This window comes from Sphaerodactylus townsendi, linkage group LG08 (genome assembly GCF_021028975.2).
Source record: "Sphaerodactylus townsendi isolate TG3544 linkage group LG08, MPM_Stown_v2.3, whole genome shotgun sequence".
Lineage (NCBI taxonomy): Eukaryota > Metazoa > Chordata > Lepidosauria > Squamata > Sphaerodactylidae > Sphaerodactylus > Sphaerodactylus townsendi.
Genome location: NC_059432.1, coordinates 81,352,608 through 81,369,870, shown reverse-complemented (window position 1 = coordinate 81,369,870; position 17,263 = coordinate 81,352,608). Strand labels below are relative to the sequence as shown.

Below are 17,263 nucleotides of genomic sequence, written 5' to 3'. Positions count from 1 at the left end.
GTGCAGCGGGTTTGGCAAAAGACCTTGGTCGTGTTCCGAGAGTCTCGAACAGCGCCCCCTTTCGCTTGGGAGGAGTCGCAGAACCGCCACGGGTTACTTTCTTTCCCTCCTTTCTCGGCGGAGACCGTTACCTGGTGTGACCCGGCAGGAAGGAAAGAAGAAAGAGATCCCGGATAGAAGAACAGAAGGAGAATAGGTGGAAAGGAGGCAGGATAACCGAAGGCACAGAGCCCCGAGGTGGTCAGCTGGAGGCCTGTGGCCGCAGGGTGGTTGGCTCCCGCCTTAGCCTTGGTCGGGTCCCCCACATGCGCACACGTGGAGGTCCTACCGGATTGCAAGTCTGATAACAGCCCTGTGTTATTTGTAATGCAGAGGAGATGCTTTTCTAAAGCTTTCTGGGTGACAGCGAAAGGAGCCACCCCAATTTGGAGAAGTCGTAGTCAAGTCAACCTTTGTGGGCATATCAGCATAAAAACACGCCCAGAGCCCCTCGGGGATGGGGCGGTATAAAAGTTTAAACAATCAATCAATCAATCAATCAATCAATCAATCAATAATAAAAGACAGACAACACACACACATACACACACACCATATATAACATAATAGATCTCGAGAATCTGACTGCTGCAGTACTATAGAAGTCAGACTGCTTCTGTAGACACATCTCAATAATGAGACGAAGAGATATGACTGTTGGAGAAGCAACGGTGGCTGTCTTTGGCCACATCCTCAGTCAGAGTTAAACATGCTTAAGGCCATTGACTGTCATGATGGGTATCGGCATATCTAACAAGCTGTTGAATTGTGGCTTGTGCATATTTGATGGGCAGTCAGATAGATGGATAGGTATGATACAGGGGCTGCAAATTCTGGATCAGATCCCCACTCTGCCATGCAAGGTGCTGGGTGTCCTTGAAGCAGTCACTTGCTCCAACTTACCTACCGTGTTTCCCCGAATGTAAGACAGTGTCTTATATTAATTTTTGCTCCCAAAGATGTGCTATGTCTTATTTTCAGGGGATGTCTTATTTTTCCTGTGTTCTGTTCGTCGGGCATGCTTCCAAACAAAAACTTTGCTATGTCTTACTTTCGGGGGATGCCTTATATTTCGCACTTCAGCAAAACCTCTACTATGTCTTATTTTTCGGGGATGTCTTATATTAGGGAAAACAGGGTATCAGGATAAAGTGAAGAAAGGGAGTTGGAGGCCTCTGTCAGTCCCCAGTGTGGAGAAAAGTGAAGTATAAATGATATAAACACATTCTTGAAAGCCACAACAAATACCTGCCCCCAAAACCCTTGTTGGACCTACAAGTTTGTGGGAGGAAATTTAAGTAGTGATAAATACAACAATAAAATCACTACCTTGGGGTAGGTGAGATCAAACACAAAATGACTCCCTTGGGGCTTGTGCCAAATGTTGAGGTTCCACAGTGTTTGGAGGCGTCAAGCTAGGCATACTCCTGTAAGAGCAGCAAGTGTTTACCAATCTTGATCCTCCTTGATCTCAGATTGCAAATGCCTTAGCAGGCCAGGTGCTCGGGAGCAGCAGCAGCAGAAGGCCATTGCTTTCACATCCTGCATGTGAGCTCCCAAAGGCACCTGGTGGGCCACTGCGAGTAGCAGAATGCTGGACTAGATGGACTCTGGTCTGATCCAGCAGGCTAGTTATTATGTTCTTAAATGGGTGTTCCCTGAAACCCCCAAGGTGATGCCTCCTGAGATCTTTGGAAATACCTCCTACTACATGACATGGAGTAGTTTGGGGAAAGAGATGCTGTGGGGAAGAAACAAGAAGGTACCAGCAGATACATTGCTGGGCACCCAAGTACCCACAGACACCATGATGGAGACCATAGTTTTACAGTGTTGGATTAGAATCTGAGATCCAGGTTGAAACTTCCTCAAGTGCCAACCATCCTAAGCTTTTTGTAATGGCCAATATAAAAATTTGCTAGATGGATTATGCACTTGATTATCTATTGTACTTGTTCCAGAAAGTCAAAGGACTTGGGGTGGAGTTGGGTGGGGCTGTTAAAATCTGCTTTACATTCTGACAGTCTTGGATTCAGTCCCAACATTTGTGGATTGTAGGGCTAAATACATTTTCAGTTGCTGAGTTGTTTGTCATCTGGAGAACAGACTGGACGTTGAGAATCCAAGTTACATTCCTTGAGATGATGAATCATGAAAGGGAATTTGTGCAATAGTTAAATATTTGAGTTTGCACCAGAAAGCAATATATGATTTCTAAAAACAGAAAGATGATAAGGTTTGTACCTCTATTACACTTTCCTGTCTCCAGAACTGAAAGAGTTGGCTATGGTGAATAAGTGAGAAAAGAAGTGAGAAAGAAAAACACTTTGTAGGTTCAGATATATTTTTAGTAGCATGTAACGTGGCCCAAAACTTAGCTTTTGTATTTCATAACAATCTCAACCTTCTTCATAATTAATTACTTCCATTGACAGAAAGGAAACATACACTCCCATTCTCTGACTGCCAATGAAAACAACCTAACTCACCATAGTTACATTTCTAGGAGTCTCAGATGTCTGGAATGCACTGCATCTACACTGCTAAGCAATTTATATTTTTGCAGCCCTTTTCTAAAACATGCTAGTTGAATTGAGTAGGGCAGCGAGCTATATTTCACAATCAGTTTATCATATTGGGATTCCTTGTATTCTCCAGATACAAGAATACAGTTAGTGTATATCTTTGAATTCTTACAAGTTTTAATGGTTTAGTGTTTGGTTATGATCCTAAATTCGCATGTGTCATGTTTGATGAGCAAGAGATATCAGTCTTCGGCTGGTTTCCCTATGAATTAACTAAAACATCAAATATGGCAGCTTTATTTGGTGTTCTGATGCACTGAGGCAGTGATTCTTGGGGTATGCTGTAAAGATCTCAAGACCAATCTATACATTACAAAATCCATATGGCAGACATACTGCTGCCATGAAGGCATTAGATTAGATTCACTGCCTTGAAGGCACTAGATTAGATTCACTGCTGGAGTTCCTGTTACCGATCTCAATCTCCGGTGCTTATCTGTTGACGCAATCCATTCCTACCAATGGACTGTGTAACATGAGAATTAGCCCTTAGACACATGCAAAGAAGTAAGCAGCTCTTTGAACCCAAGTTGCAATCCATGACCATTCTGGTACACCTAAAACAGTGATAAGCATTTTTATAACAGCATTTCATTCCAAATTCATTCATTCATTCATCATCCATGTGTTCTGAAATAGTTCATTAGTATTTCCATTTTACACGTTGTGAAATTGAATCTGAAAGTAACTTGCCCAAGGGTACTCGCCAAATTCTCAGATGAACTAGGATTAAATGCAGGTTGCCTTCTCTGAAGCTGTCCCTGTGCCCCCTCATTGGCTCTTACTAATTTTAATAGACCTGTGCCACATAGTATATGCATATATTTTTTCAAGCCGTATCTTCCATCCAAATATACATTGCTCTCAATATTCATATATTGAAGGTTTTTGATTATGCACATTCAGCAGCTCCTGTAAGGATCTTTATTTACTTGTTGGTGTATTTGATGACCATATGTCTGATTAGGAAATATCAAAACATTTTCAGTGTGTTTTGATTTTTATCTATATGATACAGATGTAAAGTCCAAACGATACTTGTTTAGTGGACATTTCTAATATTTTTCTGAGCTGTACATACAATAATGATTTTACTGTAAAGTATGCATTGTATTAAAACCTTGTATTAAAAATCCAGTTGAAGCTAAGAAAATAGCAGGTTGTCTGAAGTCAGTCAAGGAGTTCATGGATGAGATCTAAACTAAACCAGTTAATCATCTGTGAATTATGGTATCTGGCATCTAGTACCATCCCATGCAGAGATATGCCTTCCTAAGTAGTTTTTAAAAGGTATAATGTTTGTTAGGCGGGCATTGACTATCTCTCAACCTAACTTTAGTAGCTTGAATAGTACCTTTCAAAGAGTGTGATCTATGCAAATTTGTTGGAGTCAATAAGGCTGCAGTATATCTATAGAGGGTTGCACAAAAGTGGCTACAAGCTATGGGGTTTTCTGAGAACCTGGCTACACAAATGACATTTTTGTTCATAAAGGTCTAACATCAATCTTCACTCTATTTTCATATGGGAGATTTTTTTTGCTCATTACAGTGAGTTAAAAGCAAAAGCTTTTAGCATTCACTTCCACTTTAAGAAGCTAATTCAAAGGCCTTTAATGCCATGACCATAATAAAAATGGGGATAAATGCATGATAAGTCATTGAGAATTGGTTTTTCTTTTCATGTTTTTGAAAGCCATGTTCAGCTCTCATTTTCATGTCTAAATCTTCCTCTGCCTGACACAGGGAGGAAGAGAAATCTCTTGTACACACTGCATTGAAATATGCATTATTGCAAAACACTTGTTCATTCCAGGAGGTTTTGTATAGGGGAAATTCCTAAAGAATTGTTAATATATTCAGAGCAGGACTGTAGGTCAGATCTTGCTCACATAAATATCAAGAGGAAACATTTATTCAAACTGGGTGAACTCTTAATCTGTAATAATTAGTACAACCCAGTGTGGCCCAGGAGGTGGAATGCAGCCCTTGAACCTGGCCATGAACTGTTTCACAGCTTTGAGTACAATGGTTAATACTACAGATACCATAATGTCAGTTTTAATCTATCATCTAGGTTAAGAAAGATACATGTACTCTTGCAGGTAAGGAATTAATACAAACTGTCTCCTGTACAAAGTTGCCTGGACCTTTTGGTTATTCGGGGGGGGGGTGTTCCTCACAGTGTGCTGTGCCTGAAGTATGGTAGTTTTGTGAGCAAGGATAACACCTACTCTATAGTAGCACCAAGACTGCACAGCCCTCTTTCTCCAGGGAGGCTCATCATGACCCCGTGCTGCCAGTTTTCCAGCATGACTTAACAACTTTGTTTCAGAGTGCTTTTGCAATATGAATATGAAATGCTGCTGGAAATTTCTATCTCCTGTTTCAAGTGGTGGAAGTTTTTTATAGCTGCATTGTTATCTGGATTTAAATTATTTTAATATGATGTGTAGATTTTTTTAAAGGAGCTTTGTAGATCCACTGATAGAAAAATAGGATAGTTCTTTTAATCAATTAATGTGGACACAGTACAAATAAATGTCAGCCTGCAATCTCTCATTAAACTGAATAGTGAAACCCATGCACACAATGAAACCATGAATCACTGCTTTATATTACTTCAATCAACGTAAAGGTTAACATTTTTAGTTCCATTAATGCTAAATGTGCTAGATGAATTTAACAGACATTTTGATGTTTGTCATAGTGAGCTTCAGAAGTAATAGAAGTGGCCAACTAAAGATTACAGTAATGGATTATATCGATTTTTTAAAAAGATAATCCCTTGTGCCCGCACCACGTCATTACTTACCTATGGGGTGACATCACATCACGACATTTACTAGGCAAACTATGTTTAAGGGGTGGTTTGCCATTGCCTTCCGCAGTCGTCTATACTTTACCCCCAGCAAGCTGGTCACTCATTTTACCGACCTTGGACAGATGAAAGGCTGAGTCAACCTTGAGCAGGCTACCTGAACTTGATTTCTATTGGGATCGAACTCAGGTCGTGAGCACAGTGCAGCAGTTTACCATTCTGTGCCTTGGGGCTCATATTGATTCTTTAGGTACATAAATATACTAACAGCTGCGCTCTTTGTTTCCATTCCTAGTTAAATGGGAAACTAGGAAACAAGTTATGACTTGCATAGTGAGTCAGATGATACAATCACACATGTTAAGAGATGTCCTGATGGCTTAGTGTGAAGAAAGCTTGTCAGCCAGCTATGCATATCTGACAAGTTTAGCTTGAAGTGTAGCTGTCATGTTTGGCTTAAAAAATGAGACCCACGCAGTTAGGGTGCCACCTGCTCCATGAAGCAGGCTCCCGTTCATGTATTGTAGTTGGTGGCGTGCATACATGCATTTAGAGGCCATGCCAAAATTTGCTATCAAAGAATGAAATGCGGGGGGTTGGGAGATTTTGCATTCATTCTGTGTGGTCACTGTTAATATCTTTTACCACTTCATTCTGGGGATCATGCCGTCATGTTCTCATACTTACATAGTCACTGGGAATTGCTCTATTAACAGTGATCAGAATTGTCTACTTAGCTTCTGCACATCCAAGACAATTTTTCCTGAAAAGAATTTTCCCTTTATACAGAACTCGCCAAATATTTAACTTAAAGAATCTTTCATAATCTCATAGCTGATAAGAGAAACTGTTCTTAAGAGCATGCTGCATTAAAGTTCCACTGAAGCAGGACTGACATTTAAGTAAATTTGCGTGTTGTGAAGGTGCCAGTTCCTTACTGCAGTAACATGTTAAGTAAAGTCTCAAACTGATTGATTGAAGGCTCTCCTCGTTCTTATAAAGGCATACATCATGTTCCACAGGCTTGCACAACTCATCTCTCCGGGGGCCACATACCGTTTAATTAACTCATGTAAAATATATTTAAAGAGGACTTGAGGCAGGTTACAGTGATTTTTTAAATGCACAAAATTCACAACGCTCTTCGAATTTTTCTCTCATTGCTCCTTTCTCTTTCACGCTCTGCATCACAGGTCTGCAGTCTCAATCTACAGGGCATCATCCTTTCTCAGTATCCCCAGCGCAGAAGTCACTCCCTATAACCAAAACAATCTTTCCTCTTTTTTTGTCTTCAGCTCCCCCAACCTGCCATTCTTTTCTCTCACTTCTTTTCTATATTTAGCAGAAAGCAGTCTCCATTCCTTCACTTTCCCAGCAGTTTACATACAAAGATTGCACAAGAACATATTTAAATAGCATGGTTAAGAAAATATGCATATGAAGTGGACTGGTTGTTAGATTGGAGTACATGCTTCACTCTTCCCCCTTCTTTTCACACCAGGGTTGCACACATTTTTCCTCAATCATGGTTACATGCAGCATGGGAGAATGTGATCGGCAGGTGGGCAATAAAAAATGGCTGGCCTAGATTGTAAAGACTGGTACTGTCATTTTATAAAGGACGGCAACCTTCCGAATCAGGGAGAGGAGAAGCAGAGCGGATGTAGTGAAGAAGGTATTCTCCATCCTCAGCCCCGTTTCTAAAATTTGGCGGGCTTTAGTTGCTCCTGCATAGAAATATAAAAAGACCACAAGGACCCAAAATGACTAGTTGAATTGTGGATCTTTAGTTCTTATATCTAATTGTGAATTTGGTCGAATCTTTGGATACTTAAATCCAAAGACTAGAATTGTGAAAAGGCAAGACAGATGTTTCTACAAACCAGAACAATACCCCAGGTTTGCAGAAAAATTTGAAATCTAAAATGATAATAATTGGACGGTTTAAAACCACCCCACATTTTTAAAAACAGCATCTGGACCTTTAAGCAGCAGAGTCCCTCAGTGTCAGTTCCTAGGCGACCACAGCATTCCAAGGCTTGGTTCTGTCAACAAAAGCAAGGAGGGGGAACAATCCTTTTCAGGCCTACTTTGGCCTTTGAGGGGAGGCACCTTGAGGGGAGGCCTGGCTAAGGTTGTTAGATGCAGCTTGGAAAATTCCTGGATACCTTGTGATGAAGTCTGAGGAGGGCAGGGCTTGGGGAGGGAAGAGGCCTCACCTGGATTTGCCAAAGCAGCAATTTTCTCCAGGGAGGCAGAGCTTTGTTGTCTGGAGTTCAGTTGTAATTTTGGGAGATCTTCAGGTCCCACCTGGAGGTTGACAATCCTAGGTATGGAAACAACTTCTGGGTGACTTGATGCTATCTAACTTGGATGACTCAACAACACTTGGCTCCTTGCTACTGTTCTGCAGGAACCACCCTATGAAAGCCAGCGTGATATAGCATTTTAAGAATTTCAGAGTAGATTGTTAGAGACTCAGGTTCAAATTTCCGTCTTGCTATGGAAGCACACTGGAGTAGGTCACATACTAATCACGTACTTCCAGCCTAACTTACCTCACAGGTCAGCTGTGCATATAAAAAGGAAAAGAGAACAATGTAAGCTGTTGTGGTCCCCACTGTTGAGAAATGTGGAAATGGGGAAAAAAATTCAATGTAGAAAAGATGTAAGATAGATAAAAGATAGGTTGGTGAAAGGCTAAGAAGGCAAAAATGAGTCATGGAAAAGGAACAAAGTATAGAGGTTTCCAGAAGGAGGGAAACAAATAATGTGGGAAGGGGAATACAGAGGAAAGTGAAGTCCGCCCCCCCACACACAACCACAGTGTTTTTGTGCTCTTCAAAGAACAGAAACTTGTAGCTATAAATAAATTTTATTCCATGGCAGGATATAAAACATTGTACTGCCCTAAATTAGACTGAGGTTTTACATCTTAGCTTTTCATCTTGTTACCATGTTATTTTGCAACTGAAGTCTCAACTGAGCTAACATTCCACATACTGTGCAAAACTTTTGAGAGAGATCATTAATCATACTTGTTTGCCTTTTTGCAGTGTCCATGGATAACAGCTATTTAATATTTCCAAGGGTCAAACTTCCCGGGTAAGGGGTGTGAATCCTACGATGGTATTGGTCAAAAGTCCTGCTCTTCAAAGTTATTTATTTGTGAACATAAGACTTCTCTCTGCCCCAGTATTATTTCCTGTTGAAGGAAATGTGGGTGTTTTCAAAACCCAAGCTACACAGTAACTGGTTAAATAAAGTTTCTTGAAAAGATTTGTACAGAAAGTAGGAGCAAACTTTTCTGCCTAACTGCTGCTAATTACATTTTCTGCTCTCTGCTCCAATTTTGGAGCAGAATAATCCCAAGGCTGCCTATTCTCAGTAAACCCATAAAGTTTCCGGAGGGCCACACGGGAAGCCTCATCTTCAGCAGCCAATATTGTTTCGCCGGTTCCTTCTGCCAGAAGCTTCTTGTCACTGGAAAAAAAGGATGCAGTTTTATGGGAAATCTCTGTTACTCCACAATATCTAAAAGATATCAGCAGCACACACTCATTTTGCATATTCAAAATAATGCATATTCACAGAATTCAATTTTTGTTCAGTGCACCCCAACTTGTATGCTGTGCTATATAAATGACAGTGACTTCCAATGGTTCACTGGAGTTGAGCTTTCCTACAGGAACAAGAATCTGTTTGCGGTCTAAACCTTGCCTTCCTTAAAGAACTATGTTTCAGAAGGTCACAGCAAAGTACACTCTGAGTAAATAAAGAAGTGGAAATAAATTAAGAAGTTTTTGTATTTTCTTTCAAGCCCACTCTATACAGGCTATTCATGTGTGATAAAAAGTTTTTCAAGATTGCATGATTTCATACTACGCGTGACAGAGATGCAGAATGTTATGGGACTGAATGCCTTTCCTACCCGGTAATGTGCAGAAAACCAACAGTAGGCTAACTATCACCTCAAATGTTAGTTTTCTACACAAAAAATTCTTCTTCTTGCTATGGAACCTCCCACCTTCAGGTTGAAATGAAAAGTTATGTTTATTTAAAATATTTTAAACTTTTTTTAAACAGTAGAATGTCTAAGACATTCTAAATAACAATATTTAAACTCATTTTCACTATGTGCTTTGCTTCTGTAGGCCCGCTCAATAAGAGTTTGGATTTATACTCCACTTTTCTCAACCTTAAGGAGTCTCAAAGCTGCTTACAAGCTTTCCTTTCCTCTTTCCATAGCAAGACACCTCGTGAGTTCTCAGAGAACTGTGACTAGCCCAAGGTCAGTCAGCAGGCTTCATGTGGAGGAACATGGAAACAAATCCAGTTTGCCAGATAAAAGTGGAGGAGTGTGGAATCAAACTGGATTTTCCAGATTAGAGTCTACCTGCTCTTAACCACTAACCATGCTGACTCTCAATATGTTGCCATTATTTTACCTCACCTGAAAGTTCTCTCACCTCATATAGAAAGTAAAGAAAAATTAGGCTCTCTCTGTGTGTGCTCTCTCTTAAATAATACCTACAGGAGTAGATAACATGAGTTGCCTTTGTTGGCTTAAAGGCAGTCTGTTTTATTAAACAACAGAAGCCAAAAGTAGGAACAGGCATCTGAATGTCATGTTCAGTACATATCAATCTAGTACTGAAAACAACAAGAACTGCAAGGACAAACCAAGAACTAACAAAGTATGAGTGAGATCCAACGAGGCATCAGGCATGGGAACGAAGTATAGATCAACACGCTCCAATTGAATTTGAAAGTTAGTTCCAGACGTCAAGGATAAGCACAAGGAAAGGTCAGGGACTGGCAATGAATACAGTGGTGATAGTGTAAGGGAAGGTAAAAGCAATGTTGGAACAAGGCCGGACTGGGTTGAGTGAAATTAAATTAAAAGAGCACCCACAAACACACTTATCAGGTTTAAGAGGTTAACAAGGCAAGGACTATTTTTTTAACACAAGTTCTAAACTGCAATTACATTTGAATTTACAAATTGCATTTCAAGTCAAACAATTCCAGAAGCACAAGCTTCTTTATGTTAAAGAAATCTGATGAGAGTTTGACTATCATGGCTTACAGAGCTATCCAGTGCAACTGTTATTGGTGGTTTAGTGGTCTTTGTGAAGCAAAGGCCAACAGAAGGATAAAGCTTGTAAAGCTGCACCTGACAAAAATGCAGAAATACGCTTGTAATGTGTGATGATGGTAGGCTCCAGCCAGGACATCTATCTGCCAATGTGGAAAAATCCAGTAACTATAGGCTCAAAACTGCACAGTCAATTACAAGAACTTACATGAACTATCAGTTTCAAAGTCTGAACCTGTAAAACTGGACTTTTTACATGTAGACGCTAGTCAGAAAAGAATTCCATGCACAGGTCAAAAAGTCAGAGCAGGCATGATCATGCTCTCCTGCCGTGTATATCTGTTAAAATCAACTAGATCACAGTTCAGGGAGAAAGTAGGTCACCACCACTCTCAAACTGCTCTACTGAATGAACAGAAGGAGATCGCTCCCTCCTGACAGTCTTCTCCACCCATCTTACAACTAAAGCAGGCTGGCAGGAGGCAGCAGCCTATGTTCTTCCTGCTCAAGCTGCAAGGAGGAAAGAGCAAGGTGACTTCAAGGTGTGGTTAAAGGAAGGACGGTGGGACCAAAGAGGTAAGGTCAAGTGGTTGTATTTTTATCAGAGTGGAAAGTGCTGCAAAGTCACATCCAATTTATGGAGACCCTTAAGGGTTTTCAAGGCAAGAGATTAACAGAGATTATTTGCCATTGCCTGCCTCTGCATAGCAACCCTGATATTCCTTGGAGGTCCCCCATCCAAAAACTGACCAGGGTCAACCCTATTTAGCTTCCAAGACAAGCAAGCCTGGGCTATACAGGTCAGGGTTGTATTTTTATACTGATAATTCATTTGAATTGTAAACTGCTTTGAGCAGAACTCTTAAGAGGTGACAAAGAAATCTCTGAAATAAATAAAGAGGAAGAGTGGGGCCACTGTAGGAAAGAGGAGGAACTAGAGGAGGAACCACCAAAAGAGAAATGGGCAATTTTATCCCGTTGTCCAAGGTCCACAAAATGTGGAATTGGCCTCAGTTGGTAGCCATATGTTTGTGAAACACTGCTGAAACTAATGAGTCTGGTAGGTAGCTGATGGCATTGCCAGGAGTTACCCCTCATAAACCTCCTTCAGTTCCATGACAGAACAAAAGTAGGATGTAAACATAACAGATAAGTGGACTAGAGTCTTACTAACCAGTACAATCCAACAAAGAACAATGGTAAGGCAGTGGTGGCTCCTGACTGTCTTGTTAGCCTTGGCTCTGGAGCAGACACATTCCTCTTGGCCAGTTCTTCCACCAGTAAGCCCATGGGGTTTACCACATTCCAAAGTTCAAATAGGTCTTTTCCTATCAACTGGGGAATGAAGAAGTCCTGAACAGAAAAAGGAAGAAAAGTCAATAGGGGCCATGTTTTGATTCCTGATATACAAAGAAATTAAAGATACAATAGAAGAACAGAAATACAAAGTGTGGCTGAGACCTATTTTACAACTACAGTCATAATGAGTCTTATACTGTTATCCCTTCCACATCACAACTTTCCTCACTGTGGTTCTGATATACTGCGGGTTGGCATAAGAAATTAAATGGGAATTTTAGGGGAGTTTTGCAGAAGCAACGACATGCGAAGGCCAGCAATTTTAATACCATAAATATACACAATTTCATTTTAAAAGTTAAAAGAAAAGAAAAAAATAAGATATACTTGGGTACAAAGAGAGGGCCAAAAATTTTTTAAGTGGATTTCCATATTGGGGGATGGGGGTGCCATACCCCTGACCCCTGTGATGTGGAAGAAATAATGGTGAAATGTCTCCTATGTATTGTTCCAAGTGCCAAAGCTTGTTATTTTGAATGTCTTAGGTCATAATTTCACTGAAGCCATCCAACAAAGGTTGTAATGCCTTAAAGTCAAAGACATACATTATACATAGTTTTTGCAAGAAATGTACCTACCACAAATCAACTTACCCCTCAGCCACCACACACCACAAGGCATCTTTGTTAATACTAGTAAAAAGAAACCTTCTGATGTGTTAATGTAAGGGGGGGGAGGGGTGTTTGAGAATGACAGTTTACCTGTGAATTATATTCCTCAAGTCTGAGGACAAGGAAGGCTCTTTCAGGAAAGGCACCAATTCCTGTTCACCAACAGCTCTGCACTCTGGAATGCCTGCTAATAACTAAGGATAGGGCAACCTTCCTCACCCACCCCCAAATTTGAACAGGAAAAAGAGCCCCAAAATTGCGAGCATGACTCAGGCCCCTTCTGCACAGGCCAATAAATGTGGGCTAACCACGGCATAAAATCTGTGTTCGGGAGGAACTTCGCATGGATCCCACTCCTAACGCGAGTCCGCTCTGCGTCCCCCCCCCCCAACTGAGTTTTTCAAGAATCGCACTATCAACAATTCTTTAGTTTTAACGTGAATTGCAGTCGCAGCCAAGCGAATGGCTGCCCCAAGAAGCATGTTACTTGGCTACACTTCCCTTTTTTCCCCCAGTCGCCGCCTCTCTGCTGCGCAGCTACTTAGCGGCACAGGGATGGTAGCATGGCTGTGGAGGTTCATGCCTGCCTGGCTTTGTAGCTATGCAGCAGAGAGAGGTGAGTGAAGGGGCAACGGCAACCAGCATTGCCTCTGCAGGCTCCGTTTGCTGCCTACATGGAAACATATAAATGCCACGACGGCAACACAGGTTGCTTAGTCCCGACTGCAACCTGCTGCACTTTGCCCATGAGGAAGGGGCCTCAAACTCAGAAAATAGTCTTCCCAAAATGGTGGACCTTCCCCAGCTCTTCTTTCTGGGGTGAATGATATTGTAACATTAGGCACCCCAGAGACTTTATTACAGAGGATACACTTTGCATGTAGTCAGAAAAGTCCAAAAGGGCTGGATGAGAATTGTTTATTTGCTGACCTATCTGTTGTTTGCAAGCAACCAACTTGTCTGCTTGACAGCAGAACAGCAAGAAGGGGAAGGGGTTCTCAGGCTGCATATCTAAATTGGAGAAGAACGAATTAATTAAAATAAATAGTGTTTCTCAACTCAGCAGTGACACTGCAAAAGATATGTGATGGGGTTGGTCATTTAATCAGGCCAAGGAACCTCACTTTTTGCCACAGAACGTTTAGCAGTCCCAATAAAAAGCCAGCACACAAGAAAATATAACAATCAAAATGTCTAGCTGGATGTGCATGCATTAGATTTTCACTTCAGAAGTCCTTGAGTCTCTGGCCCCTTCCACACATGCAAAACAATGCGTTTTCAAACCACTTTCACAACTGTTTGCAAGTGGATTTTGCCATTCCGCACAGCATCAAAGAACACTGAAAGCAGTTTGAAAGTGCATTATTCTGCATGTGCGGAATGAGCCTCTGTGAGAGAAGTGAACTATAAATGACATAAATAGTTTCCAAAAATCCTATTAAATTATTAAGCGGACTTTTTTTCTCTTAATGTTGTATACTACAAGTGTAACAACTGGAATGAGCTGAGTGACATCTGAATGGATAGAAGGTCAAGCAGGGATGTTAGATGTTGATAAAGCAAAAGTCCCCAAATTCAGATTCTGTAACAATATTGGAAACTTTGAATTTCCCTAAGGCACATTCCCTTTCTATTGCCCAGGCTGCTTAGTTTCTTCTTCAATTATGCACAAATACTTCATAGAGTACAAGCTAGATAATTAAACAGGAGGGTTATAGGCAATTACCCTCTATTGACTTTTGAGTAACAGGATGCAATTCATTATTCGTGTGTTGTAACAGGAAGCTCTGTAGCCTTGGATGGGTGCCAAAGAACTATAAATTCTGCTATACATAACAATGTTATACTGTACAATAACTCACCCTGACAAAGATCTCTGTTCTCTGAGGGCCACTGCTTTGATGCAATGCGCCTATTACAGCAAAGAGTGTTTGCTGAAGCACGTTAGGTGGTACAGGAAATTCTGCGCAAAGTGTCAAGTCTTGTAAAGACAAGTTTTTGGCCAAATAAGATACCAGTTCTTCACTAGTGAGAAAGTTAACAATAGCCTCAATGCCAGCTGGTGGAATTTTTGGAAAGGCCTTTTCAAAGCATTCTGTGAGATATGAATGAGAAAAAGCAGCCCCCTGCTCTGAAAGTTGTTGGTTGTCCTTGAGATTAAGAGCAATTTCTTCTTTTTCTAGTCCCAGCATTTTGCGTCTGGCTTCTTCACTTTTAATGTAACAACGATTAATGAAGGCAGTTTTGAGAATATCCAAGGAAAACTTCTCATGCAATCGATGACTAAATGCTAGTATTTCTGCATGGTAATCCCAATTAGGTTTTTCAGAGCTGCATAATGGAAAAATAGATAATAATTAGCAACAAAACCACTGATTTCACAAAACAATCTTTAACAGACTTTGGGACAAACTGTACTAAAGAAAAGTACTGCACTGAACTGAATTTTTCAATGAATCCCATTTCCATATTCAGTTTCTGTTTTGGGAAACTTCAAATAGAGAATGCAAACAATATTTCAAAGAAATATAAAACTGTTACCAGGAATCAAGCCCCATTAAACTGACTGGGAATAATATCATAAAAAAACATATTGAGGATTGTTCTGTATTTCCCTGATATTTTACACTCCTTTGGTTGCAAAGTGACAGACAGTCCAAGAACCTGACTGTACAATAATTTCACTTTATACATGGCATACTTTATATAGAAAATAATTCTATTTAGGAAACCGACTGCAGTTTAGCCAGATTACCACAATTTTGTACACAGATTTTATTCTATTTCTCACATGCAAGTGCATGAGTAAAAGCTTCAGAGTACACCACAAGGAATGGCAATTGCATGTGTTCTATCTCTCTGGTATCTTAGGAGCTGTTACAAACTGGGCAAGTGAGTGTGTGTATCAAGGAATGGGAATGAACACACTGGCCCCAATCACTCACATATTTGGTATATATAATGTGTGCCCATGATCAGAAACTCTGGCAAATGCAGAGTCCTGATCAATTATACAGAAACTACCTTTGTAGATTCTGTCAACACGCACCTGGGTAGGGCCAGCCTCACACAACTCCATTCATCCCATACACACATTCACTCTCTCCAGTTTAAAAAGTGTCAACTCTTCTTAAGTCACTCAGGAATTAATTTTTTAGCACATTTTATGGTTGTTTTTCCGCTATTTCCTGCTCTTCCATTTTATCCTATCGCAACCACTATCCTATAAAGAAGGTTACACTGAGAGTGTATGGCTGGCCAAGACCACCAAGTAAGCTGCTGTCCCAGAATCGGATTTTAACCAGAATCTCCCAGATCCCAGTTGGGCATTTAAATTACTAGGCCACACTGTCAGTTTAGGTATATCTTTTTCCAGAAGTCCAGCTCACCCCCCAGGTTCCTGTTGGGTGATCCGCAAAGCAAGATTCCCTCTTTAAGAAGAAGAAGAGTTTGGATTTATACCCCACCTTTCTCTTCTGCAAGGAGACCCAAGGAAGTTTACAAACTCCTTTCCCTTCTCCCCACAACAGAAACCTTGTGGGGTAGGTGGGGCTGAGAGAGTTCTGAAAAAACTCCAACTGGCCCAAGGTCACCCAGCAGGAATGGGTAGGAGTGGGGAAACAAATCGGGTTCACCAGATAAGACTCAGGTGCTCATGTGGAGGAAAGGGAAATCAAACCCGGTTGTCCAAATAAGAATCCACCTGCTCTTAGCCACTGCACCACGCTGGCTCAAGAAGGCTCTCCAAGCGAGTTGGGCACCCAAGAAAAACGGACCGCCCACTTTCCTAGAACATCTCTTTTTTGGAGGCTGCAAAGGCACCTTCAGCAAAGCCCTGCACCTTCAGCAAAGCCCTGGCTCTAAATCCCAACAGACCGTCCCCCAAGGCCGCCCCGGGCACCTCCTCGCGAGCCCCAGAGTCGCCCATTCGGACGGAAGCGCCCTGGCGGCGGAGGGCGGAAGGCGAGACCCTCCCTCACCGGCGCATCGGGGGCTCCAGCGCGCGCTGCTGCTCCAGGTAAGCGCGGACCCAGCGCTTGTTCTCTCGGCGCGGCTGCGGGCGGAGCGCGACACGGCTGGCAGCGGCAGTCAGAAAACGGCGGTAAGTCTGGACTACCAGACCCTGCAGCAGCACGGACGCCATTGCTGTGAAACAGATCGGGCAGGAAAAAAAAGGGAAGTCAGGCGCATGCGCCAACGCGTCTTCGTCGGGAAATTGGCGCTCCTTCCCTTCAGTACCGGGCACTTTTGGTTCCGCAGCTGGCAAGACGCCTTCTGCCAGGGTGCTGGGTGCTAGTAACCTTCCCCGAAGTTGTATTGAGCGCGTAACGTAGTTTGGACCCTTAAAAAAAACAAAAAAACAGGCGACTTCTGTCGTTTCCTAGAGGTTCATGGAATTGCTGTAATCGCAAAGGTGCTTTCCTCAGATCAGCATCCCTGGCTGCTCAGGAAGCCTGCACACTGCAAAGCTCATGAACATGAGATCTGCTGGCATGACTTGTTCAGACAACTGTCAGCCAGGAAGTACAGCCACAACGGTATGTTCAGGAATTCAGACCACATCGCACTGCCCTCCAACCCTCTTCTCAAATACCGCACACTGTATAGAGTACTCTGCTTATCAGCATTTCAGATACATGGGAACGCCCACAAACATGTGGCAAGCATTTATGAAAGAGTGAGTCCAAATATCTTTGGAAAAATGGTAGGTAAGAGAGTTTTGCTTTTGGACTTTACTTAGGAGACTCTCA

The 17,263-nt window shown here is 41.7% G+C and overlaps 1 protein-coding gene across 1 annotated transcript; it reads right to left on the bottom strand.

Moving 5' to 3' along the window:
- Positions 1 to 8,303: 8,303 nt before the first annotated feature.
- Positions 8,304 to 16,720, bottom strand: MRPL44 (mitochondrial ribosomal protein L44). The gene is made up of 4 exons (XM_048505764.1): positions 16,493 to 16,720; positions 14,375 to 14,843; positions 11,717 to 11,895; positions 8,304 to 8,927 (listed from the first exon to the last, which is right to left on the bottom strand). The coding sequence occupies exons 1-4, from the start codon at positions 16,654 to 16,656 to the stop codon at positions 8,756 to 8,758; spliced, it is 984 nt and encodes a 327-aa protein (XP_048361721.1). The 5' UTR covers positions 16,657 to 16,720; the 3' UTR covers positions 8,304 to 8,755.
- Positions 16,721 to 17,263: the final 543 nt, after the last annotated feature.

Excerpts from the sequence above, each read along its gene's own strand:
- MRPL44 (XM_048505764.1), bottom strand. The coding sequence starts at position 16,656 with ATGGCGTCCGTGCTGCTGCAGGGTCTGGTAGTCCAGACTTACCGCCGT. Across the intron at positions 14,844-16,492 it reads CTGGAGCCCCCGATGCGCCG|CTCTGAAAAACCTAATTGGG; the intron begins GTGAGGGAGGGT and ends TCCATTATGCAG. Across the intron at positions 8,928-11,716 it reads TTCTTTGTTGGATTGTACTG|TGACAAGAAGCTTCTGGCAG; the intron begins GTTAGTAAGACT and ends CTTTTTTTCCAG.